General features: G+C 48.9%; 1 protein-coding gene across 1 annotated transcript in view; it reads right to left on the reverse strand.

Moving 5' to 3' along the window:
- ZNF592 (zinc finger protein 592) overlaps positions 1–7,341 on the reverse strand; it is a 38,632-nt gene extending 31,291 nt beyond the window's left edge. Inside the window, exons 1-2 of the mRNA XM_059482349.1 lie at positions 7,274–7,341; positions 1,366–3,668 (exon numbers count right to left, since the gene is read on the reverse strand). Coding sequence (XP_059338332.1) covers positions 1,366–3,660 — 2,295 coding nt within the window. The 5' untranslated portion in view covers positions 3,661–3,668; positions 7,274–7,341. The remainder of the gene's footprint in view (positions 1–1,365; positions 3,669–7,273) is intronic.
- Positions 7,342–19,402: the final 12,061 nt, after the last annotated feature.

Here is a 19,402-nt window from a genome sequence, read left to right on the forward strand (position 1 = left end):
TAAAAATACTTAATATCACACATTCTTTTCCTCTTTAAGGAACTCCTGAATTGATAATCCCACAATAGAAATAAGGAAGTACATTTTTAATGCCACTGATTAACATTTTAGATCACTTTAGAGCACTCAGTGCATCCCTTCTCCTGGAAGTTTTAATGCCAGACTGCTGACATTTCCCAAAAAAGCATTAGAGTTGAAAAATAAGTTGGTGTGTTGACAGAGTGCAGTGCTCACTGACCTGCCTCAGGCAAGAAACCTGATTACGTGGCCACACTGATCCCTTTTGGCCTCACCATTTTTTACAACATCAAAACCATTCAGCCGTAATCTATTTTTTTTTTTGGCGGCTGATGAATTTAAGATAACAAACTATCTAAATGAGACCACAGTAACCTCAATACTCCTGCAAGCCGTTCAAACAGCACAGGGAGGCTCTGGAGAGTGCAGGTGCTCTCACAGCCATGGCAGAGACATGGTCATCCTCCCAAATGCTGGCATGGAGCCCTGGTTTTTGCAGCCCTTGGAGGGGGAGCCAGCTCTGCTGGAAAGCTTTCACCTCTTCCAAAGAGATAAGGAGAAGGGAGTACTCCTCCTCTTCAACTGCAGCTGGTTAACACTAAAACAAGACTGACCACATCTTCCAAAATAAAAGCCATAAACTAAGTGTATGGTCCACAACAACAATCATCTTCTCTTCATCAGGGGAACCTAAACTGGAGTTTAATTTAAGGGGATTCCAACCAGGTCCCTAAAGGTGGTGGAAAGCTGAGCAGGGCAGCACAGGAGGAAGGCAGGAAGCCACTAACAAGGCTCTTGAACCCTGCTATGCACCCACAGGACAAAAGCAGCCAGAACCAGCCTTTCCCCCACATACCACAGCAGGCCTGTCCCACACACAGCTGACCACACCAACAGCAACAATAACAGCCCATGTGCAATGCCTCACACGGAAGGTTCTGGCACCAGCTGCAAGAAAGGCAACACTGAGCTGTGCCAGATCTCCTCCAGCCACGCTTACAGCACAAAAACCTGTTCCAGGTAACGCTCTGCTGAGCCTCCCCTACAGCTTCTCTGCACGCCTCATCCAAGGGATCTTTCATCTCCATCACCTTTCTCTGACACTCAAGGATCTCCACAGTCTCCTTACTATGCTCTTTTTACTGGCAGAGGGCAGAAAGAAGGCAAGCAAACAATGCTAAACATCTCACACGCACGCGTCTGGGCTCATGTGCATTCCAAATTCTCCCCATAAGCATTTTTTAGGCAAAGCAACTCATCTGCCACCACCATGCCTACTTTTCCCCTTGAGGACAATCTCTTTAAACTAGGAGAGATTTAACTAATAACATTAAAATGATGACTTACCAGTCTCTCATTATCTTCTGAGGTTCTCTGGTAATGAGCTGCTAAAGAAGCGTAATCCTGCTCCTGCTTGTTACACTCCAAACACTTAGATCCATGACGGATTAGCCTCTGTGGGTCTGTGTAGAGAGGCAAGGCTGGCTGAGTGCTTGCAGAAATCCCTACCCCACCTCCTGAAGCAGCACTGGACTTGGGTGGAGGAGAGGAGGAGAGAAAAGTCTGAGAAGCTGGAGAGGCTGAAGAGCTTGTAGGAGAAGGTGAAAACATTTGGTCTATGGAAATTGGTTTCATGAGCAGCTGAGAACACTGCATGATAAATCCTTTGCTCTTGTGATCTCGTGCATGTTTAAGCAAGCTACACTTATTAAAAAAAAGGAGCATAGTTGAACACTGAGTGCACATGACTTCAATGTGAACGCTTCGCCTACTATAGTGTTGAGTCAGGCTTTTCTCTAAGGCAAACGAGTCCCCACATTCCAGGCAACAATACCCAGAGGCAGGTAAATTAATACTAGTGTCAGCTGGGGGGCTGAGGTTTGGAGTATATATGGGCACTGGATTGGCACTGTGCAGCACTTTGTGGAATGCCTCCATGACAACGGGAGCAGCTTTCTTGACTTGGTGCACCAGCGGCACTGACATCTGCGTCACCTGAGGCTGGCTCCGCCTCTGCGCCGATGTCTTGGCTGTAACGGAAGCAGCAACGCTGTGGGGCACCAAGTTGAGATTAGCCAAGTGCACAGCTTTGGGAAGGAGGCTGGAGGTGGCCGTGTTGGATGGCTGCTGCCTCTTGACCCCCACCTTGATGGCACCGCCGCCGCAGTTTGGCAGGGGAGATAAGGACACGGTGCAAGTGCTGTTTGCAATATCCATTTTCACACTGTCTGAGTAAGGACTCACTACATTTGACAGCTGGATAGCCACAGCAGCCCCGTTTTTGGCTGAATTCCTGCCAGCCTCACCTTCTGTAACTGCACTAGTATCAGGGGAGGGGAAAGATTTGATAAACTCTTCGGCAGAAGAGGTTTCTGCAGGTGACTCTTCTGAAGACTTGCCCAACTCATCATTTTCTGGCAAAATTCTAGTTACAGTCCTTTTAATTTCACCGGAAGATGTCTTGATAGTCTTTATTCTGACTTTGGGAATGGCTGGCGGGGAGCCAGCTGCCATGGAAGGAGAGCCTTTCCCACTGCTGTCGCTGCACACGCTGCGAGGACTCTCCGGCTGCTTGCCAGCCTTCCTCACCACCTCCAGGGGGCTGCGGGGACTCTTTGGCGACTTGGGCATTTTTGGGCTTCCCTTCGTCCCGTCTTTAAAAGGACCAGGTTCCTTGGTAAAATTTGGCTGATCGTTTTTTGGGATACACACAACCTTTTTGGCCTGAAGAGCTACTAATGCTGCCACACAGGATGACAGCTTGGAATGAGTTGGCTTTAGCCTCTGCCGAGGTGGTATGGATGAAGACACGTTTAGCTCGGGCACAGACCCCTTGCCATCTCCTAAATTGTTGTGAGGGAGGTCTCCAAACACCAAGCCTTCCCCAAGAAAGCTGTTGGTGTCTAACAAGTCCTTGCCTGACTCTGCAAACCTCTCCACTGCTCTGTCTTGCTCTCTCCTGCTCATTTCCAGCCTATTCTCTGGCTGGCAGTGGATTTCTGTCTTCTGTTCCTTTTTACAATACTGATCAAACATGCTTAATTCAGGCTCTGGCACCTTCCTAAGATGATCCAGGACTGAAGCCCCTGTTGGGACATATATTGAAGGTGGTGGAAAATAAGGAGTTTGGGCATGTTTGGGTTTATCCCCAATACTGTTCTCTTTGAACGTGTCCTCTGGTTCAGGGCTGGAAATGGGGCTAAACTGACTAAATGTTGGCAAAGGCTCTGACTTGGACTCGTCCAATTTATCAGAGTAACCTCTCGAGCTGTCACCATTAATAAAAGTTGACTCAAACTTGCCATAATTATGGACTAAAGCATGAGCCTCAGCTGGCAGATCAGAGCCACGAAAGCCATTGTGTAACAGACCAGTTCCAAGGTGATTCCCCTCCTTTTCTGCCTCAAAAGACTCCTGGCGACTCGTGTTCTTCACTATCACACTGACAACGGGTGCATCGGAGGGAGGCAGAGAGTGGGACAAGGACACATTCTCATCCATGCACATTCCTGAGGACTTCAGGTGATTCTCATTCTCCTCCCCAGCTGATGGAATGGTCTCCTTAGCATCGAGACTAGTTGGATCAGGGATGTCAAAAGCAGCCAAGAGGTCATCAAAGTCAGGGGTTTTCATGTCCCCCATGATGAAAGCTACAATCAAAAAGCACAAAAAATACTTTGTCAATATATTTCCCCCATGGACAAACTTTGTAAGACTCATGTGCATCAAAAAATCAGGATTTTTTTTCTGTGACAAAAATCCCAGCTGCACAAAGCCTGGGGTGTGGGCAGGGCTGCTCCTCAGAGGTGCTCCAAGCAGCACAGTGAGAGACAGCAAGCAACCCCTCACCCCAGGATCCCCCAGAACAGAGCTGGCAACAAGCATCACCTTGGAAACCACACCCAGCTCATGCAGGGGACATCTCTGCACTAATCCAAAGCCAGCCATCATCATCAGCCTCGACAGAAGGTTCTGAAGTACATTAGCAGAGGGTTTTTTGTATAGCTAATAGGCAGCAATGACTGCTGATTTCTCCACAGATTGCCACATTTGAAGAATTCAGTCTTTTCTCAAGGAAGAAAGGCAGGGGCAAACAGGTGGCCCAAGAGACACAGACCTGAAATTGAGATGACTCCCTACCCTGAGCAATTTAAATAATAGAAGTCTTCAGTAAATATTTCAATACAACAGTTCCAAGAAGGATTATCTGAAACATGGGCAATCCTTAAGTATGATGTGAAGCAAAAACCGCCCAAAGATAAAGAACTAAATATCCAAGTTGAAAGATGAAATTGTGTTCCCAGCCAGCACTTTCTTTCTAAGCTCTTCAAAAAGGAAGTGGGGACTCAACAAGCAACCTACAAGCTCTGGTGAGATGCATGAAAACTGACAGCACAGAATTACTAGAACATTTGTGTTCTCTACTGTCAGGGATACTGGATTTACACTGATAACCAAAATATTTTTGAGTTGCTACAATACAGAGACTTCACAAACATTTAATGAGTCATTATTTAATATATTTAATTTAAACCCCAAACTTATGTGAACCGGTGCATGCTGTACCTAAGGGAGGGAAAAAAAAACAAAATGTGTCAACAGAACTAGCAGGGCACCAGTTCCTGCTTGGCAAGGAGCATCCACAGGCAAGGTGAGTCCTGCCACACTCCACTTGGGCTGCAACAATGCTGCCAAAGCCAGCAGCAAGCCAGGGAGGCTGAGAGGGTGGCAGGATTCCAGGGCAGAACTGGGAGCAGAGGTGCAGGCAGAGAGCAGGAGCATGGCACAAGGCAGAGGGACAGAGAGAAACCATCTGATGGCTCCCCAAAAGGGCCAGGTTTAAGGCTGCTGTCATTATGGACAATTCAGTTTAGAAGTCTGTCAAGCATCACATCCAAACCAAACAAAGCTCAACCCTTCTGGCCAGGCTGCTGGAATGGGGAACAGCTCCTGGGCCAGGAGAAATCACTTGGAGTGGAGCACAGGGACACAGTGGTCTTTGAGCTTTACACAAGTCCCAGAGGTGCTGCTTTGGTTAATCTGCTGCAAAACACTCTGCAGAGATTTACTTGGCTTAGAAGTGCCTAGCTGTGGCTGAACTGAAACTCCTTCCTAAATTAAACCACAAATATGAAGGTCCACAGAGGGCTATGCAATAATTTGCAACCACCTCCCTCAAGGAATCACAGCTGGGCATGAAATCCCTGGAAGCCCAAATTATCCACACACTCCACATCCCCAGCACTTGATAAGGACTTTGGAGACAACACAGATTACTGCACTTGGCAGAGGCATGGACCTGAAACTTCCCATTCCTTTGGGTGGGAAAAGTTGTACCAGCTGGGAGAGAGCTAGGCACCACGCAGTTCCCAACATTTCTGGCACACAAATCCTTCTGCAAGGAAGACACTTCGTTCCATAACCTGGCATGATTGAGTTTTGTACAGAGAAAAATGAGCCTGCCAATCACTCCTGACCTTCCCCTTCCCACTCTGGAGCACCTCTCTGCATCTGTTTAAAATGCAAGACAAATCCCATGTATCTGCAGCATCTCAAAATATCCTTTTCTTGGATGAAACCTTGCTTTTTCAGAAGGATTTGTGTTCATCTTTGAGTCTTATAAAACACTCTTTTACTGGCTTTGCAACCATGAGGGCACAAGTCTCTACCTAAATATTTCTCCACAGACCTGCATCTTAAACTTGTCATACACAAAGCTGCACTTTCTCAGAATAAAGCAAGTTTTGACCCAGATTCTAGAGAATAAGTATCTTATCAACAAAATTGATTTTTAAATAACATACATAACAGTGTACACTTCTGATCACAGCTAACAAACAAAAAAAGGATATTAAAGAGAATTATGTAAACTGGCCTGTGAGGAAAGCTAAAATAAAGACCTTTGTCCTTACTCCATCATTCTTGTGCAAAGGACTGCAAACCCACACTTGGGATCCAATGAAAACATGGAGGTTGAGACTTGCAAAGCAGTAGAAGAGGTGAATAAAGTGAGCAAAGGAGAAGGACTTATGGAGTAAAGAGTGTATTTCAGTGTGCAAAATCAATCTCACTATATATACACATTTCTTCAGGAATCAGGAAACCTGGAAGGCTCCAAGCCATCCACAAAAGCCCTGGGGAAGGATGTCAAATCCCATGGCCACGTGCTATGGATGAGCTTCAAAGCCAAGGAGAGGCACCACAGGAGCCACTTCCTCCACTCACTCCTTACAAACCTTTTGCTAGCAGGGCTATTCCCAGGGACTTCTGGAGACTGGGAGAAGATGCTCTGCAGCTTTCAAACTAGGGAGGAGATTTGAGATTGCCACTTAATAGTGAAGCATGAAACCCCAGTTACACCGAGGAAATTAACTAGAGAATGGATTAGGTTGGAAGGGACCTTGAGGACCATCTAGCTCCAATCCCCTGCTGTAGGGGATTATTTATCATGTACATTGCCATTACTAAATATTGGTCATTTTAACCATTTTAACCATTGGTAATTCCTCACCAAAACAGTGTACAAGGGAAAATATCTGCCAAGGGCTGCTCAAGCCCGGCTGGTGTCTCCGGGAGGGGATGCAGAGACTGCATGACACCGGAATGCCATGGGAAGGCAGGGATGGCAGGAGCCAGAAGCGCGGGGAGGGCAGGGGATGGGGCAGAGGCCCTGTCAGGGCTGCGGGGAAGGGCTGAACCGGAGGGCGGCTCGGTGGCATCGGGACCCGGGGCTCTGAGACCCGTGAAAGTTTCATGAGCCCGGTGCGGCTCTCGGTGCGAACGGGGCCGCCGGGCTGGGGACCCGTCCGGCCCGTGGCACTGCCGCACACACAGAGCCGCACACCCACACCCACATCCCCACACACCGCCCCCAGCCCACGCCGTCCCCACCCGAGACAAAGGCCGGGCCCGCCGCCCCCCGCGCTGACAGCCCGGCCCGGCCCGGCCCCGCCGCACGTGGGCCGCCCGCCGAACTTAGTTTGTGCCGGCGCCGCCGGGCCGGGCCGCCGCGGGCAGCGCAGCCCATCGGGGCACGGAGCTGAGGAACGGGGAGCGGCGGCGGCCTGCGGGCCGGAAGAGCCGGGGCGGGCGCGCAGGGCTCGGTGCGCCGGCGGCGGGGCCGCCCGCCCTGCCCGCGGGGCGGCAGCACCGCCCGGCCGCGGGGCCGGCGGGAGGGAGGGAGCGCGGGAGGGCGGAGGGCAGCGGGAGGGGCGGGCCCGGCGCGGCCGGACCCGGGCGGGCGGGCAGGACTCACCCACGCAGGCAGCTCCTCCGGGCCCACCGGGCCCGCGCGGCCTCACCCCGCACCGGGCACCAACGGCCGCAACATGGCGGCGGCGGCGGCGGGTGGGGCCGGGGGCGGAGCGGGGCGGGCCGGGCACAGCGGAACCGCCCCCCCTTCCCTTCCCTTCCCTTCCCTTCCCTTCCCTTCCCTTCCCTTCCCTTCCCTTCCCTTCCCTTCCCTTCCCTTCCCTTCCCTTCCCTTCCCTTCCCTTCCCTTCCCTTCCCTTCCCTTCCCTTCCCTTCCCTTCCCTTCCCTTCCCTTCCCCGCTGCCCCGCTCTCCCTCCGGGAGGCTTCTGCCAGAGGCGTCCGCGGCCCCGGCCCGGTCCCGCCGCCCGTCACGCCGCCGCGGCCCCGCGCTGCCGCTGTTGTACGGTTCCCTCACCAAACCTGCCCCGGGATCGGCTCCGCTGCAGCCCCCGCTCCGTGTCTCCAGCTCCTTCCCCGCTGTGTGTCCCGCACCCGCCCTGTTGCGGTTCGCTCACATTACACCACCGACACGCTGATCTCTCATAAAGGCGAGAGCGGAGCTCCAGGCTGGGGAGCCTCACCCTGATCCTGGCAAGGCGGCGGAGCCAATAACCCCCGGAGCCCTTTCCAAACAGCGAGGACAAGGAGATGCCTGGGATCTGTCAGCACAGGTTACTAAGGGCTTCCATCCCTGATGCCTTCTGCATGGAAATTACCAGAACGGTAGATTTAGATTAGAGGTTAGGGAGATAATCTTCCCTGTGAGGACACCGAGGCCTTCTTGGTTGCCCAGAGCAGCTGTGGCTGCCCCATCCCTGGAATTGTCCCAGGCGAGGTTGGACAGGCCTTGGAGCAGCCTGGGATAATGGAAGGTGTCCCTGTCCATGGAACAGTCTGGAACAGAATGAACTTTAAGGCCCTTTCCATTCTATGGCAAATTCAGGGGATGAGGAGAGGGTGGTGGATACTGTTGTACTCCGTCCATGTCCGGTTCTGGGCTCCTCAGCACAAGAGAGGCATGGACATACCGGAGGCGCCAGGGAGTGGTTGAAGCACCATGCCTGTAAGGAAAGGCTGAGAGACTTGAGACTGTTCATCCCATGGAAGAGCAAAGTCAGGGAGGGCTCATCCAGGTCTGCAAATACCTGCAAAGGAGAAGGTTCTTCTCAGTGCCAGGAGCAGAGGCCATGGGCACACACTGATGCACATCAGGAAATACTTTTTCCCTGTGATGGTAACCACAGGCTGGCTCAGGCTGCCCAGGCTGTGGAGTCTCCACCCTTGGAGGTGTTCAGAAGCAGTTGGGATTTTCTGAGCAGCCAGTATTAGCTGGCCCAGATGACCTCAGGAGTTCTTTTCTAACTTCAAGTACTGTGAGATGCTGTGAAACATTTTGTATTGAGGTTTGGACATGCACACTTCTATCATAATAAATCAACAATATTTCTTGAGGCTGTCTTCCTGTGAACTGATATTTTAACCATCTACCCCCAGCACCAGACATACAGCACTGCTCATACTACATTTATTTTTTATCTAGTTAAATAATTAATTTTTTCTTTGACATCATGGGCAAAAAAAAGTCTTTTTTTCTAGCTGACACATGGAGCTTCACATCTTTGATTTCTGAATCAGTGTCATCACTTTTCTTCTTTTGGAGGTGATAGCCAGTTTCCAAAAACGAGCAAAAGGACAAAGGGACTCACAAACAGAAAACATTTTCAAAATTGCAACTGTTACCTCTAATTTTAGCACATGTCTATGAAAACCTCTAAATTGTATCTAGTAAGAGAGCTGACATTTGTTACACAATTTACTAAGAGCTGTCACAGTCCTGAACAAGTTGTAGCCTGCCGGAAAGCTGTGGTAATTTGAAGGATTGTGATAATTAAGAAATATAATGCCAATGGGAATTTAGCTCCATCCCTTTAGATGGCCAAGGAGGAGAGACAGCCCTGGAGTGGCTGGGGTCCCTTCCTCAAGGCAGCAGAGACACAAAATGCTCTAAGGAGAGTCCATGTCTTTCAGCATGACCTACAAACTACATTAATCCAGTGTGGTGATTTGACAAATCTGGAAGCAAAACATTTTCCTCCTCTTTGTTTTTCTTTTAAAATTTAAATGTGTCCCTTTAGGCTTCTTTTGTAATTGTTATGGAATCCCCACACTGGAAGTATCCAAGGCTGGACAGCTCTTGAAGCACCCTGATCTAGTGGAAGGTATCCCTGTCTGTGACAGGGGTGTGGAATGGGGTGGGCTTTACCTTCCAACCCAAACCAGTCTGGGATTCTGTAATTTGATGTGGAAAAGATAAAACCTGTTGATCTAAGGAGACAAGGCACAGAGCAGCCGAGGCCTGAGCAAGGAGCAACAGTGGTGGAACCCACCTCAGAGAGGGAAACCCCTGGATGAAACACTCTGAAAATGTGGGACCTTAACTTTTAATTCTTGACCTGCTTGGGGTTGTTGGTGCTTGCTTTTTAGCTGGGGGAAATGGTTCTTCCCAGGTGCCAGTGTGCTGAAAAGTGTATGGAGGCAGGCAGGCTGGCAAGGACAGTGAGACTCGTTTTATTTTTAATAACAAACATTACAACGTCTTGAGCATTCATGTCTAAGCAACTGTCAGTTTTCACATCAGAGATTCATTTGTTTCTGCCAGACGTCTGTGTTGTAGTGAATTACCTTGAGCTGGTTGCAAAACTTGCCTGTTACAAAACTGTAATTAATGTTTCAGAAACTCAGGGGAAGATTTGTTATTGGCAGGGTGAGTATGGATCCCCAGACACAAACATTCCTCCAAGATAACACGTAGCCCTTGGTGTTACCTACACACACATGAAAAAAGGGGTGTAACTTAAATCAGGGTAATTAATTACACAGATGGCTTCTGTATACATTTAAAACCATTTACAGCTATCACTTTGGCTTTTTTTGGTCTCACTCACTCCCAGGGCCTGCCCTCTTCATTGCCCCAAACTGTTTTTTTCTGTCTTTTTCCTCATTGCCACAAATATTGATGAGCTGGTGCATGTCTTCACTGAAGATCCCTCTGTACAACCACTGATCTACCACAAACACAGGAAAATCTGCCTCTACCCCATATCCATACAACTTGGAGTGGTTGTGACACTCTCTTGCAGTGATGGAGCCCTGACCTTAAATTCCTGAGCCAAGTCTAAGAGAACAAAGCCATGTCTCCCAGCAAGTTTGGGAACAGGAATAAGAACCATAATGTGGCAAAATCCCAATAGGGAAGGACTGTTTCATACCCTGACATGATTCTGAATCCCATTTGGTGGGATTTGGTGGATTCCCAGTTGGAGGCAAGATGAGATTTCTTGCAGGGAGGTTGCAGGCAAACCCTGCTGAAGTGCCAAGGGTGCACCTTGCCCATATCAGCTTTTTCTGGTGCAATACCAAACCCATTCTACCTCTCTACCACAAAGCCAGGAGAATAACTTCCAGTTTTCTTCACCATGAGAACTGCAGGCTCCAGAGCAGTAGGGACACCCTACAAGGTCTGGGCAAGCAAGGACCCTCTGTGCAATCCTCTGAGCTGACAGCAGAGCCCTGAGCTGTGTTGCTCTGCCCAAGAAGAGCAGCTCTGCTCATTTATGAGCACTTGAGGGGCTCCTCATGGCTGCTGTGGGACTCACAGTGACCCCTCTCCTTCCCCAGCTGCCTCTGAACAGACTCACTCCCACACTCCAGCCTGTGGCAAGAGAACCTTGCCAAGATCCTCTCCTGATGGAGCAATGTCTCCTGTGGCTGCAGTGGCTGGGCAGCTCCATGGTTTCCCCACACATTCCCAGGGTGACAAGGGCTGGAGCTGTTCTTGCCTTTGTGCCTCTATTGCCCATGTGATAGCAGTGGGACAGCTCTGTGAACCAGAAAGAACTGATTCAGGTTTGTAAACCTCTTCAGGGAAGGAATTAAACTTTGAATCATCCCTCATCATAGAATCATGGATTCATTTCGGCTGGAAGGTCCCTCTGAGATCAATGAGACCAACCATGCATCTCTGCCATGTTCACCACTAAACCATGTCCCCAGGTGCCACATCCTTGTGTTTTAAATCCTTCCAGGGGTGGGGACTCCCCCCTGCCCTGGGCAGCTGAGTCAGTGCCTGAACATCCTTCCAGTGAAGAAAATTTCCTTAATATCCACCCTGAACCTTCCCTAATACAACTCAAAGCCATTACCTCTTGTCATCCTGGGAGCAGAGCCCAAGCCCCACCCAGCTTTCCCCTCCTGTCAGGGAGTTGTGCAGAGCCAGAAGGTCCCCCCTGAGCCTCCTTTTCTCCAGCTGAGCCTCCCCAGCTCCCTCAGCCTCTCCTGGTGCTCCAGATCCTTCCCCAGCTCTGTTCCCTTCCCTGGATGTGCTCCAGCCCCTCAACATCTTGTCATGAAGGCTCATGCCCCCAGGATTGGAGTTCAGCTCACCCTTAGTCTGACAAGTGGTTGTGTGGGCAAAAACAAAGACTTGACTCCCCAGCTGGAGGAACCAGCAGCATCAAGCCACAGCCCACATTGCTCCTGGAAACTCTCCCAAACTTTGGTTAAAAAATTTAAACAAAACTTTGAGAAAATTGCAGGGAAAATAATTCCGTAAGTGTTCTCTGTCTTAAACTGCCCATAGCACACTCCAAGCAATGTCAGTGCAGTTGGATCTTGAAAAACTTCCCCAAGAAAGCTCCAGAAATTGCTTAGCATGCTCAGAAAAAGAGGGATGGGACTGTAGATGCTGGCACAAGGTCAGTAGAAGGTGCAGGTGTAGCTGAGGGGTGAGTGGGATGTTTTTCCCAACAGGAGTAACAGGCAGCCAATGTGAGCAAGTTTAAGGTAAAGTAGGAAAGAAGAGGTCAGTAGATTAAATTCTTCTGCTTCAAATTATCACACAGAGGTAGAAGAGGCATTTATGAGAATATATGAATATTCCAGATGTTAAACAAGGATTAAGGGCAACATAGCCCCAAAACAAGGGGCTAGTGAACAGAAGCTATTTCCACTACTAGAGTAAGGACAAAATAGCTCAGAAAAGGAGTTTTTGGTGCACAAGCCCCTCCCCTCACCCCCCCCAAACCTGTGCCACTTCTTTCCTGGCACTTGCATACCTAAATACCCTTCTTCACGCTTCTGGTTGTTGAAATGTCCTCTGGCACTTTCCCAGGTGCTCACAAGGAGCCCTGCTGATCCTCCCTGTGGCACAGTTAAAAGGTCATGGGGGACAGGGAGGCATCTGAGCAATTTAATGTGCAGCTGGGTGTGAGTGGGGTGGGCCCAGCCCCAGGCAGGGCAGCACATTCTCAGGCTTTATCCCACAAGCTGTGCTGAGGAGCTGCATTTTAAACTGTTCCCAGTCTGGGGCAGAGGCTTTTCTTCATAACTAGGGACAAGAGGATAACTGGGAACCAGAGGATTTTTCTTCTTGCTCTCCAAGCCTTCGAGTTTCTAGGAATCCCACAAGTGAGGCAAAAAAAAATCTTCTGTGTTTGTCTTCCATTTGACTTATTAATGTCATATTAATGTCATACTAATGGATTTGGCTCAGGACCTGGGATCCACCTGCGTGGTATCCAATGCATGTCCCCTGAGCAAATCAGGGTGTGCTCCAGGGCACTCTGCTGCTCTCACTCCCTGGGTAATCCTTCCACCAAGCTCTCAGTCAAGGGAAAGACCAGCACCTTGGAAAAATTGCTAAATTTTCAATTTGCTTTCGATTTTGTTAACACAAATGTCTTGGCTTCAACTTTGTGTCTTGTTTTACACACAAGAGCAGAGGCCCCCACAAATACTGCAGGGGGATAAATGTGGATAAATGTAGTTTCAGCCTCCTACATGTCCTGTGCCTCCTGCATCACCTCTGCTTATTGCACCTGCACCTCCTCTTCCTCCTGCATCTTCTCTCCCTCCTGTGTTGTCTCATTCCTGCCTTGCCTTTGGCCCTTGTTCACCTTTAGTTCTGCACCCTCTGCCCCATATTGGTATCACACAGGAGACAGTTCCATGTCCATGTGAAAGACTTTCTGGAGACTGGCTGGAATTAATCAGCAGGAATTACTCCCCTGGAGAGGTCACAGCTGTCAGCCACATGTTGTGGGGCTGCAGCTCCTGAGAAGCAGTATTAGATGCAATATCAATTTCCTAAAAGTTAGAAATTCATAGAATCCCAGAATGGTTTGGGCTGGAAGGACCTTAAAGGTAATTTTGCTGCACCTGTGTGATGGGCAGAGACACCTTCCACTAGATCAGGTTGCTCCAAGCCCCAAAAGTGTATAGGGTGTCATAAGAAGTGCAGGGTTCTGAGTACTTTTTGTTCAAACCAAGCTTTGAGAGAAAGGAAAAAAGATTAAAAATATAAGGGGGTGTGACAAATGGGCTTTTCAGGATGGGGAGAAAAAAAAGAAAATAAGATTTATTAAGAAGAAAATTCTTTTTATGCCTTAAAAGCATGACAGACGATGCTGAGAAAGCACTGTAATGGCACAGTCAAAAGTCATCTGAAAATGAAGTTTTCCATTGTGGGCCTCCTTTGACCCCATTAACTGCAGACATTAGAGCATTTCATGTCCTTTTTTATCCTGTTAGGCATCCATGGGGCCTCAGTTAAGCTGGGCTGCCACTCAGGACACTGAGCGATGGGCTGGGGTGGCTCTGATGTGTCAGCAAAAGATATTTAACTGTAGGACAAACAAATGTCTCTGGCCTTCAAGAAACAATTTTCCAAAGGTTGAACTCGTATTGGCTCATGCCAGTGTAGCAGAGAAATGCACTCAGCACTCTCATTGCAGCCTACCAGGAATCAGCAGCATTTCCTGTGAGGGAAAATAGTGGAGAGCAGCCAGGAATGAATAAGCAGCCTCATTGCATTGTGGATCATAAAACCTCTTCCTATGAAAGGGCTAAGTAGGGCTTGTTAAAGCATTGATGAAGGCAAAGAATAAAATTACAATGAGGTATACAGGATAAAAGTATAACCTCCAGGTAGGTAGGAAACAGGTAATAAAGGAATTGGCCTCTTTGGGAGGCAGCTTATGTCATCTTCTCCTGGAGCATCTTTCCCTGCCAAAGAATGTCCAGTGAAGAAATCTCTCCTAATATCCAACCTAAAGCTCCCCTGGTGCAGCTTGAGGCCATTTCCTGTGGTCCTCCTGCTGTGTGTCACATTCCCTGAGAAGGATGAAGTTGTGTGCATCACACAGGGCCCTCAGAAAGAGTTTCTGCACCTCTGCCCCTGACACAGGGACCACATGTGTCTGGGACAGACTTTTTGTTCCCACCATTAAAGTGACCTGAAGGAGGCCACTGGAGCTGGCTGATGTGCTGGAGGGTTGTGATGTGTGTCTGAATGTCCTGTGGGAGGACCTGAGCTGGGCTGATGCCAAATCATGGCAATGGATGAGCATTCAATAGGGATTCACTTTGTCTCAGGGTCCCATGGCCAGCAGCAAAAACATGGGGAGTGTTTTTGAGTCTGAGTCCCCAGTGTGGAACCCAGACAAGACTGACCTTTTGATGCTGTGAAATCCTGCAAGACTCTTTTAAATCAGTGACATTTGTTGGCAATGGTGCCTACAAACAACAGTTTTTCTTCTAGTCAGAGAAGAAGAGGAAGTGAGAACATGTGAGGGAAAACAACATGGTGGTACTGAGGTCAGTGGAGAAAAGGAGGGGGAAGAGGAGCTTCAGAGCTGAGAATCCTCTGCAGGCCATGGTAAAGGCTGTGTTAAAACAAACTGTCCCCCAAAAATGCATGGGGGATGCACAGATCCGCTCACAGCAGAGAAGGTGGATGGCAGAGAGAGCTGTGATCCAGTGGGAAACCCAAATGGAGAGAGAAGGCCTCTGCTCCCAGAGAGAGAGATAGAGAGAAGACCCTTGCTGCTGGGAAAGAGGGAGGTGTTGGAGAAAAAAAGGTGTTTCAGAAGCTTATTTTACTTCTCATTATCCTCCTCTGAGAGCTAATAATAAATTTACTTTACACCTTTAAATTTGAACCCGTTTTGCCCTTAGAGTGTTTTTTCCCCAAGTCCTTATCTCAGCTCATGAGCCCTTTGTTAAATTTTTTCCCTCTCATCTGCCCAGCTCTCTGTAACTAGAGAAGAGAAGTGAATGACTTCTGGAGGTGCCTGGTGTTTGGCCAGTGTTAAACCATGACAGAGTGAGAGGCATCCATGACCCAAGGAACTCCAGACCCTGACAGACACGGGCATGCACACCACTTAGAAGGATTGATCTTATGCTTTCAATAAATCTTCTCTTCTGCCCAAAATCCTTCCATTTTTCCTCCCAGACTGTTTGCAATTCTCAGCATGCTTTTTGGTGTTCTCCATTACATCCTTGATAGAACTGTCCCAACCCAGTTCAAAGGCTGGACCCTCCAGGTGAGATCCAACTTTTGAGGGACATTCTGCTGCTTCTTGTGGTTTTGGCCACCACAGTGGCTCTGTGGGGAGGGAGATGGAGCAGGCAGGAGATGGGGCAGGCAGTGTCAGGTGGAGCCCAGCAGTGATGCCAGGGTGATGGTCTGTGCAGGTGGGCACCCACAAGGCTGCAGCAGCTCTCAGGAGGGGCTCCATGATGCCAGCAGCGCACTGAGACACACTATCCCCAAACTGGAAATGCTGTGCTTAAATTGCAGATTTTCCCTAATTTTTTAGTGATTAAACTGCAGATTTTCCCTAATTAACACAGATGCCAGAGAGATGTTTTTAAAAGGATGTGAGAAACTCAACAGCTGCTGAATTTGCACAGCCAACATGCATGAAAAGCCCCATGGGCAGGAGAACGTGGTCCTCCCAGAGGAGCTGCTCTGCTCTGTCTGACCTGCCAGGCATGACCCTCCAGGGACCTGCAAAATAACCTCAAAAAAAAAAATTATAACTTTGAGTAATGCAATGTGCCATTTGTATCTCCACCAAGCACAAGGGATGCAGCACCTTCCCTCCCTCTGCTCTTGGCTAAATGTTTTTGTATTCTCTAGGCAGTGGGAGCCACCTTCTCTTCCCAGCTGTGAGAGGTGTAAACCTGCTGGCTCAGCTAACCTGCCCTCTGCTCTCCAGGAACAATTTCCCCCTCTCCAATTACTCCACCTATTAACACAATAAAATCATGCTTAAGAAGGATTTTTCCTTGTGAGACTGGTGAGGCCCTGGCACAGGCTGCCCAGAGAAGTTGTGGCTGCCCCATCCCTGGAAGTGTTCAAGGCCCAGTTAGATGGACCATGGGTGGAGGAGAGAATGAATTCTTTGCTGATGTTTCCCTTGTTAGAAATGGTGACAGGCTGCCTCATGCTTTGCTCAGGAATGCAGGGAGGTGATCAGGCCACCACAAGCTCCCTGCACAATATTGGAGCTGTTTGGGACACAAAGTTTAGCAAAAAAATTCAAAACCTGGGGAAAAAAACAGTAACAACAAAAAAAGTAGAGGAAATCATGGGCTTGGGAGGTCCTTCCCAGAGGACAGAGTGAGTGGAACATTATTTCTGTAGCTTTCTCTGCATCATGAATGGTTTCTTACCCAGAAATTCACTGCTGCAGTGTAGCAAAGGTCCCTCTGGACTGGAGGCTGCAGAAGGGCTGTGCCATGCACTGAGCTCCTCCTGCAGCCTGGCACAGCCCCACGGGCAGGGAAGGACAGAGCAGACCCCAAGCACTGCTGCTCACACACAGCACAGGAGCTTGGTGGACCTCTGGATGCAGCTCCTGATCTGCAAAATACACAGGGACATCCAAACATGCACAGCAAACCCTGGCCAGACTCCCAGAGTGCTCCGACACCCCAGCTCTCTCCACACCTCTAAAATCACAGGCACATTTACATTCCTCAGGAAGTTTCCTCCAGAAAGCACTCCAAGGACTTCCTTGAAAAGATGCACAAGCCTCAAATACCTGAAGGTAAAAGCAGCCATTAAAAAGGCATCAACAAAGGGCATCATGATTGTTTTGCCACGTCTCCAGACTTGAAAGGAGGCTGAAATAACCTTTATATAATCCCATTAGCATTTTCCAGCTAATACAAGGCATTTTAGGAGGCTGAACAATATCTTTTCTTATCATCCAGAAAGGTTAGAGGTATTTATCTGATTTAATATTTTATAATTTATATTAAGTGACACAGAAGAATAAAGCAGGCAGGCCAAGAGGTGGCTGCAGTGACACAGCAGAAGCCACCCCCTGCTCTTCCAGCAATGCTCAATGGCCTGGGCATGAGCCAGGGAACATCCCTCGACCATCAGCTCTTCAGAAAAGTGGATTTTGTGCTGTGCCCTGCCTGGGTGAGGACCCCAGATGCCAAGGCCAGCTCCCCCACACTTACAACACTGCCACTTGACCCTCTTCAGTGTCACATTTGCAGGAGCTGCTGCTCTACCACCACATTCCCAGGGGATGAAACATCTTCTAAAATCATAGCATCATGGAATTACTAAGGTTGGAGAAGCCCTCTAAGATCAGGGAGTCTAGCTGCCAGGTTCACCACTAAACCATGTCCCCAAGTGCCATATCCACTTTTTTGGAACACTTCCAGGGCTGGTGACACCACCAGTGCCCTGGACAACATGTGCCAAAGCCTGATCACTTTTTCTGTGAAGAATTTTTCCCCAAAATCCAATCTGAACTTCCCCTGGTACAACTTCAGTCAGCTCCTGTCATCCTATTCCTTGCTCCATGAGAGCAGTGCTCAATCCCCATCTGGCTGCACCCTCTTGTATGGGAATTATGGAGCACAAGAATTCCCACTCTGAGCCTCCTTTGCTCTGGGCTGAGCCCCCTCAGCTGCTCCAGACCCTTTCCCAGCTCTGGACACACTCCAACCCCTCAATGTGTGTTGTGGAGTGAGGATCTCCTGCAGTGCCTGCATCTCCAGGCTGCCTGTCCTCTGTCCTTTCCCTTGTCAGGGACACAGCCTTGACCAAACTGCAGCATCCTCCAGGGAGGAAAATGTCCCTTCTGTGGAAGAAGGAGGGAGAGTGAGAGAACAGGGGTTTGGTCCCAAAACCAGGTTCCAAATCCCAGGAGAACCCAAGGCAGGCAGAGCTCGTGTGGTCAGGCACCAATGCTCTCCACAAGGGTGACTCTGGATCTGCAGGAGCAGCAGGACAGGAGCAGCTCCCTCCCTCTCTGGGAGCCCAAACTGCCCCATCTCACATGCCCAGGGACCTGTTGGTGCCCCATTTCTCCAGCCATGCAGTCCTTGAGAAAGCATTGCCTGGTTTTCATCTCTGGTAGGGAATGGAAACGAGGAGGTTATTCTTTGCTGGAAGAAACATTCTGGAAAAGTCAGAGCTGAAATCTCTCACTTTTCTCTTCCATCTGTTTATTTTTACCACTTAATAACACGTCTGTCTCGTCAACTGTTCCTGACACTGTGGCAAGAAAACCCAACTCAGTGAAGACAGATTTATCAAAGAGACATTAGCTCTTCCTCGCTGTGTGACACCACGTCAGCTCTTCTCCTGCACATGAAGTCTGCTCTGTAATTTCAAAGTGTGTCTTCTATCTCTTTGAGGGGGTGATATGACCAATATATTTGAAATTGTTGCTTGTTATGCAAAAGGTTATCCAAACTGTGAAGATAAGAAGCAATTTCAAGTGCTTCAAGGAGCCTCCTTTTTTTTGATGTGTTTTTCTCTCCACTGCCACATGATGTTACAGACCTAATTTCAAGAGATTAGTAACAATTGCAAAACAGTCATTAAAATAATCTGTGATAGAGAACAGAACTCTGGGACAACATGAAAAGTCTGTGCAATCAATAATTTCTCACCATGAATAAGAAAATCGTGGTCTGCAAGCTTCAGTGTGACACCAGAGCTGCTCCTGCTTCCCCAGGAGGTGCCTGAATGAAGGTCAGCAGTGTGAATCTCCTTATGACTCACCTTAGGTTTATTAGCTTGACAGGGGATGGCTTCACTCACCCCTTTTGTTTCAAACTGTGCTCCTGGTTTCACTCCTGAACCATCCCCCTGATGGGGAGGCCTGGAAGAACTGAATCTGAACCATCTGTCATTTTCAAATGAACACTTTTACCACTTTTTCCTTATTTTCTTGCCCTGCCACGAGTTTGTTTCATAAATTTTGAATCCAGGTGAGCTGAACCAATGTCCCTGTCTGCTCTGTGCACAGGGAGCAG

The sequence above is a fragment of the Ammospiza nelsoni genome, chromosome 14 (genome assembly GCF_027579445.1).
Source record: "Ammospiza nelsoni isolate bAmmNel1 chromosome 14, bAmmNel1.pri, whole genome shotgun sequence".
Classification (NCBI taxonomy): Eukaryota; Metazoa; Chordata; class Aves; order Passeriformes; family Passerellidae; genus Ammospiza; species Ammospiza nelsoni.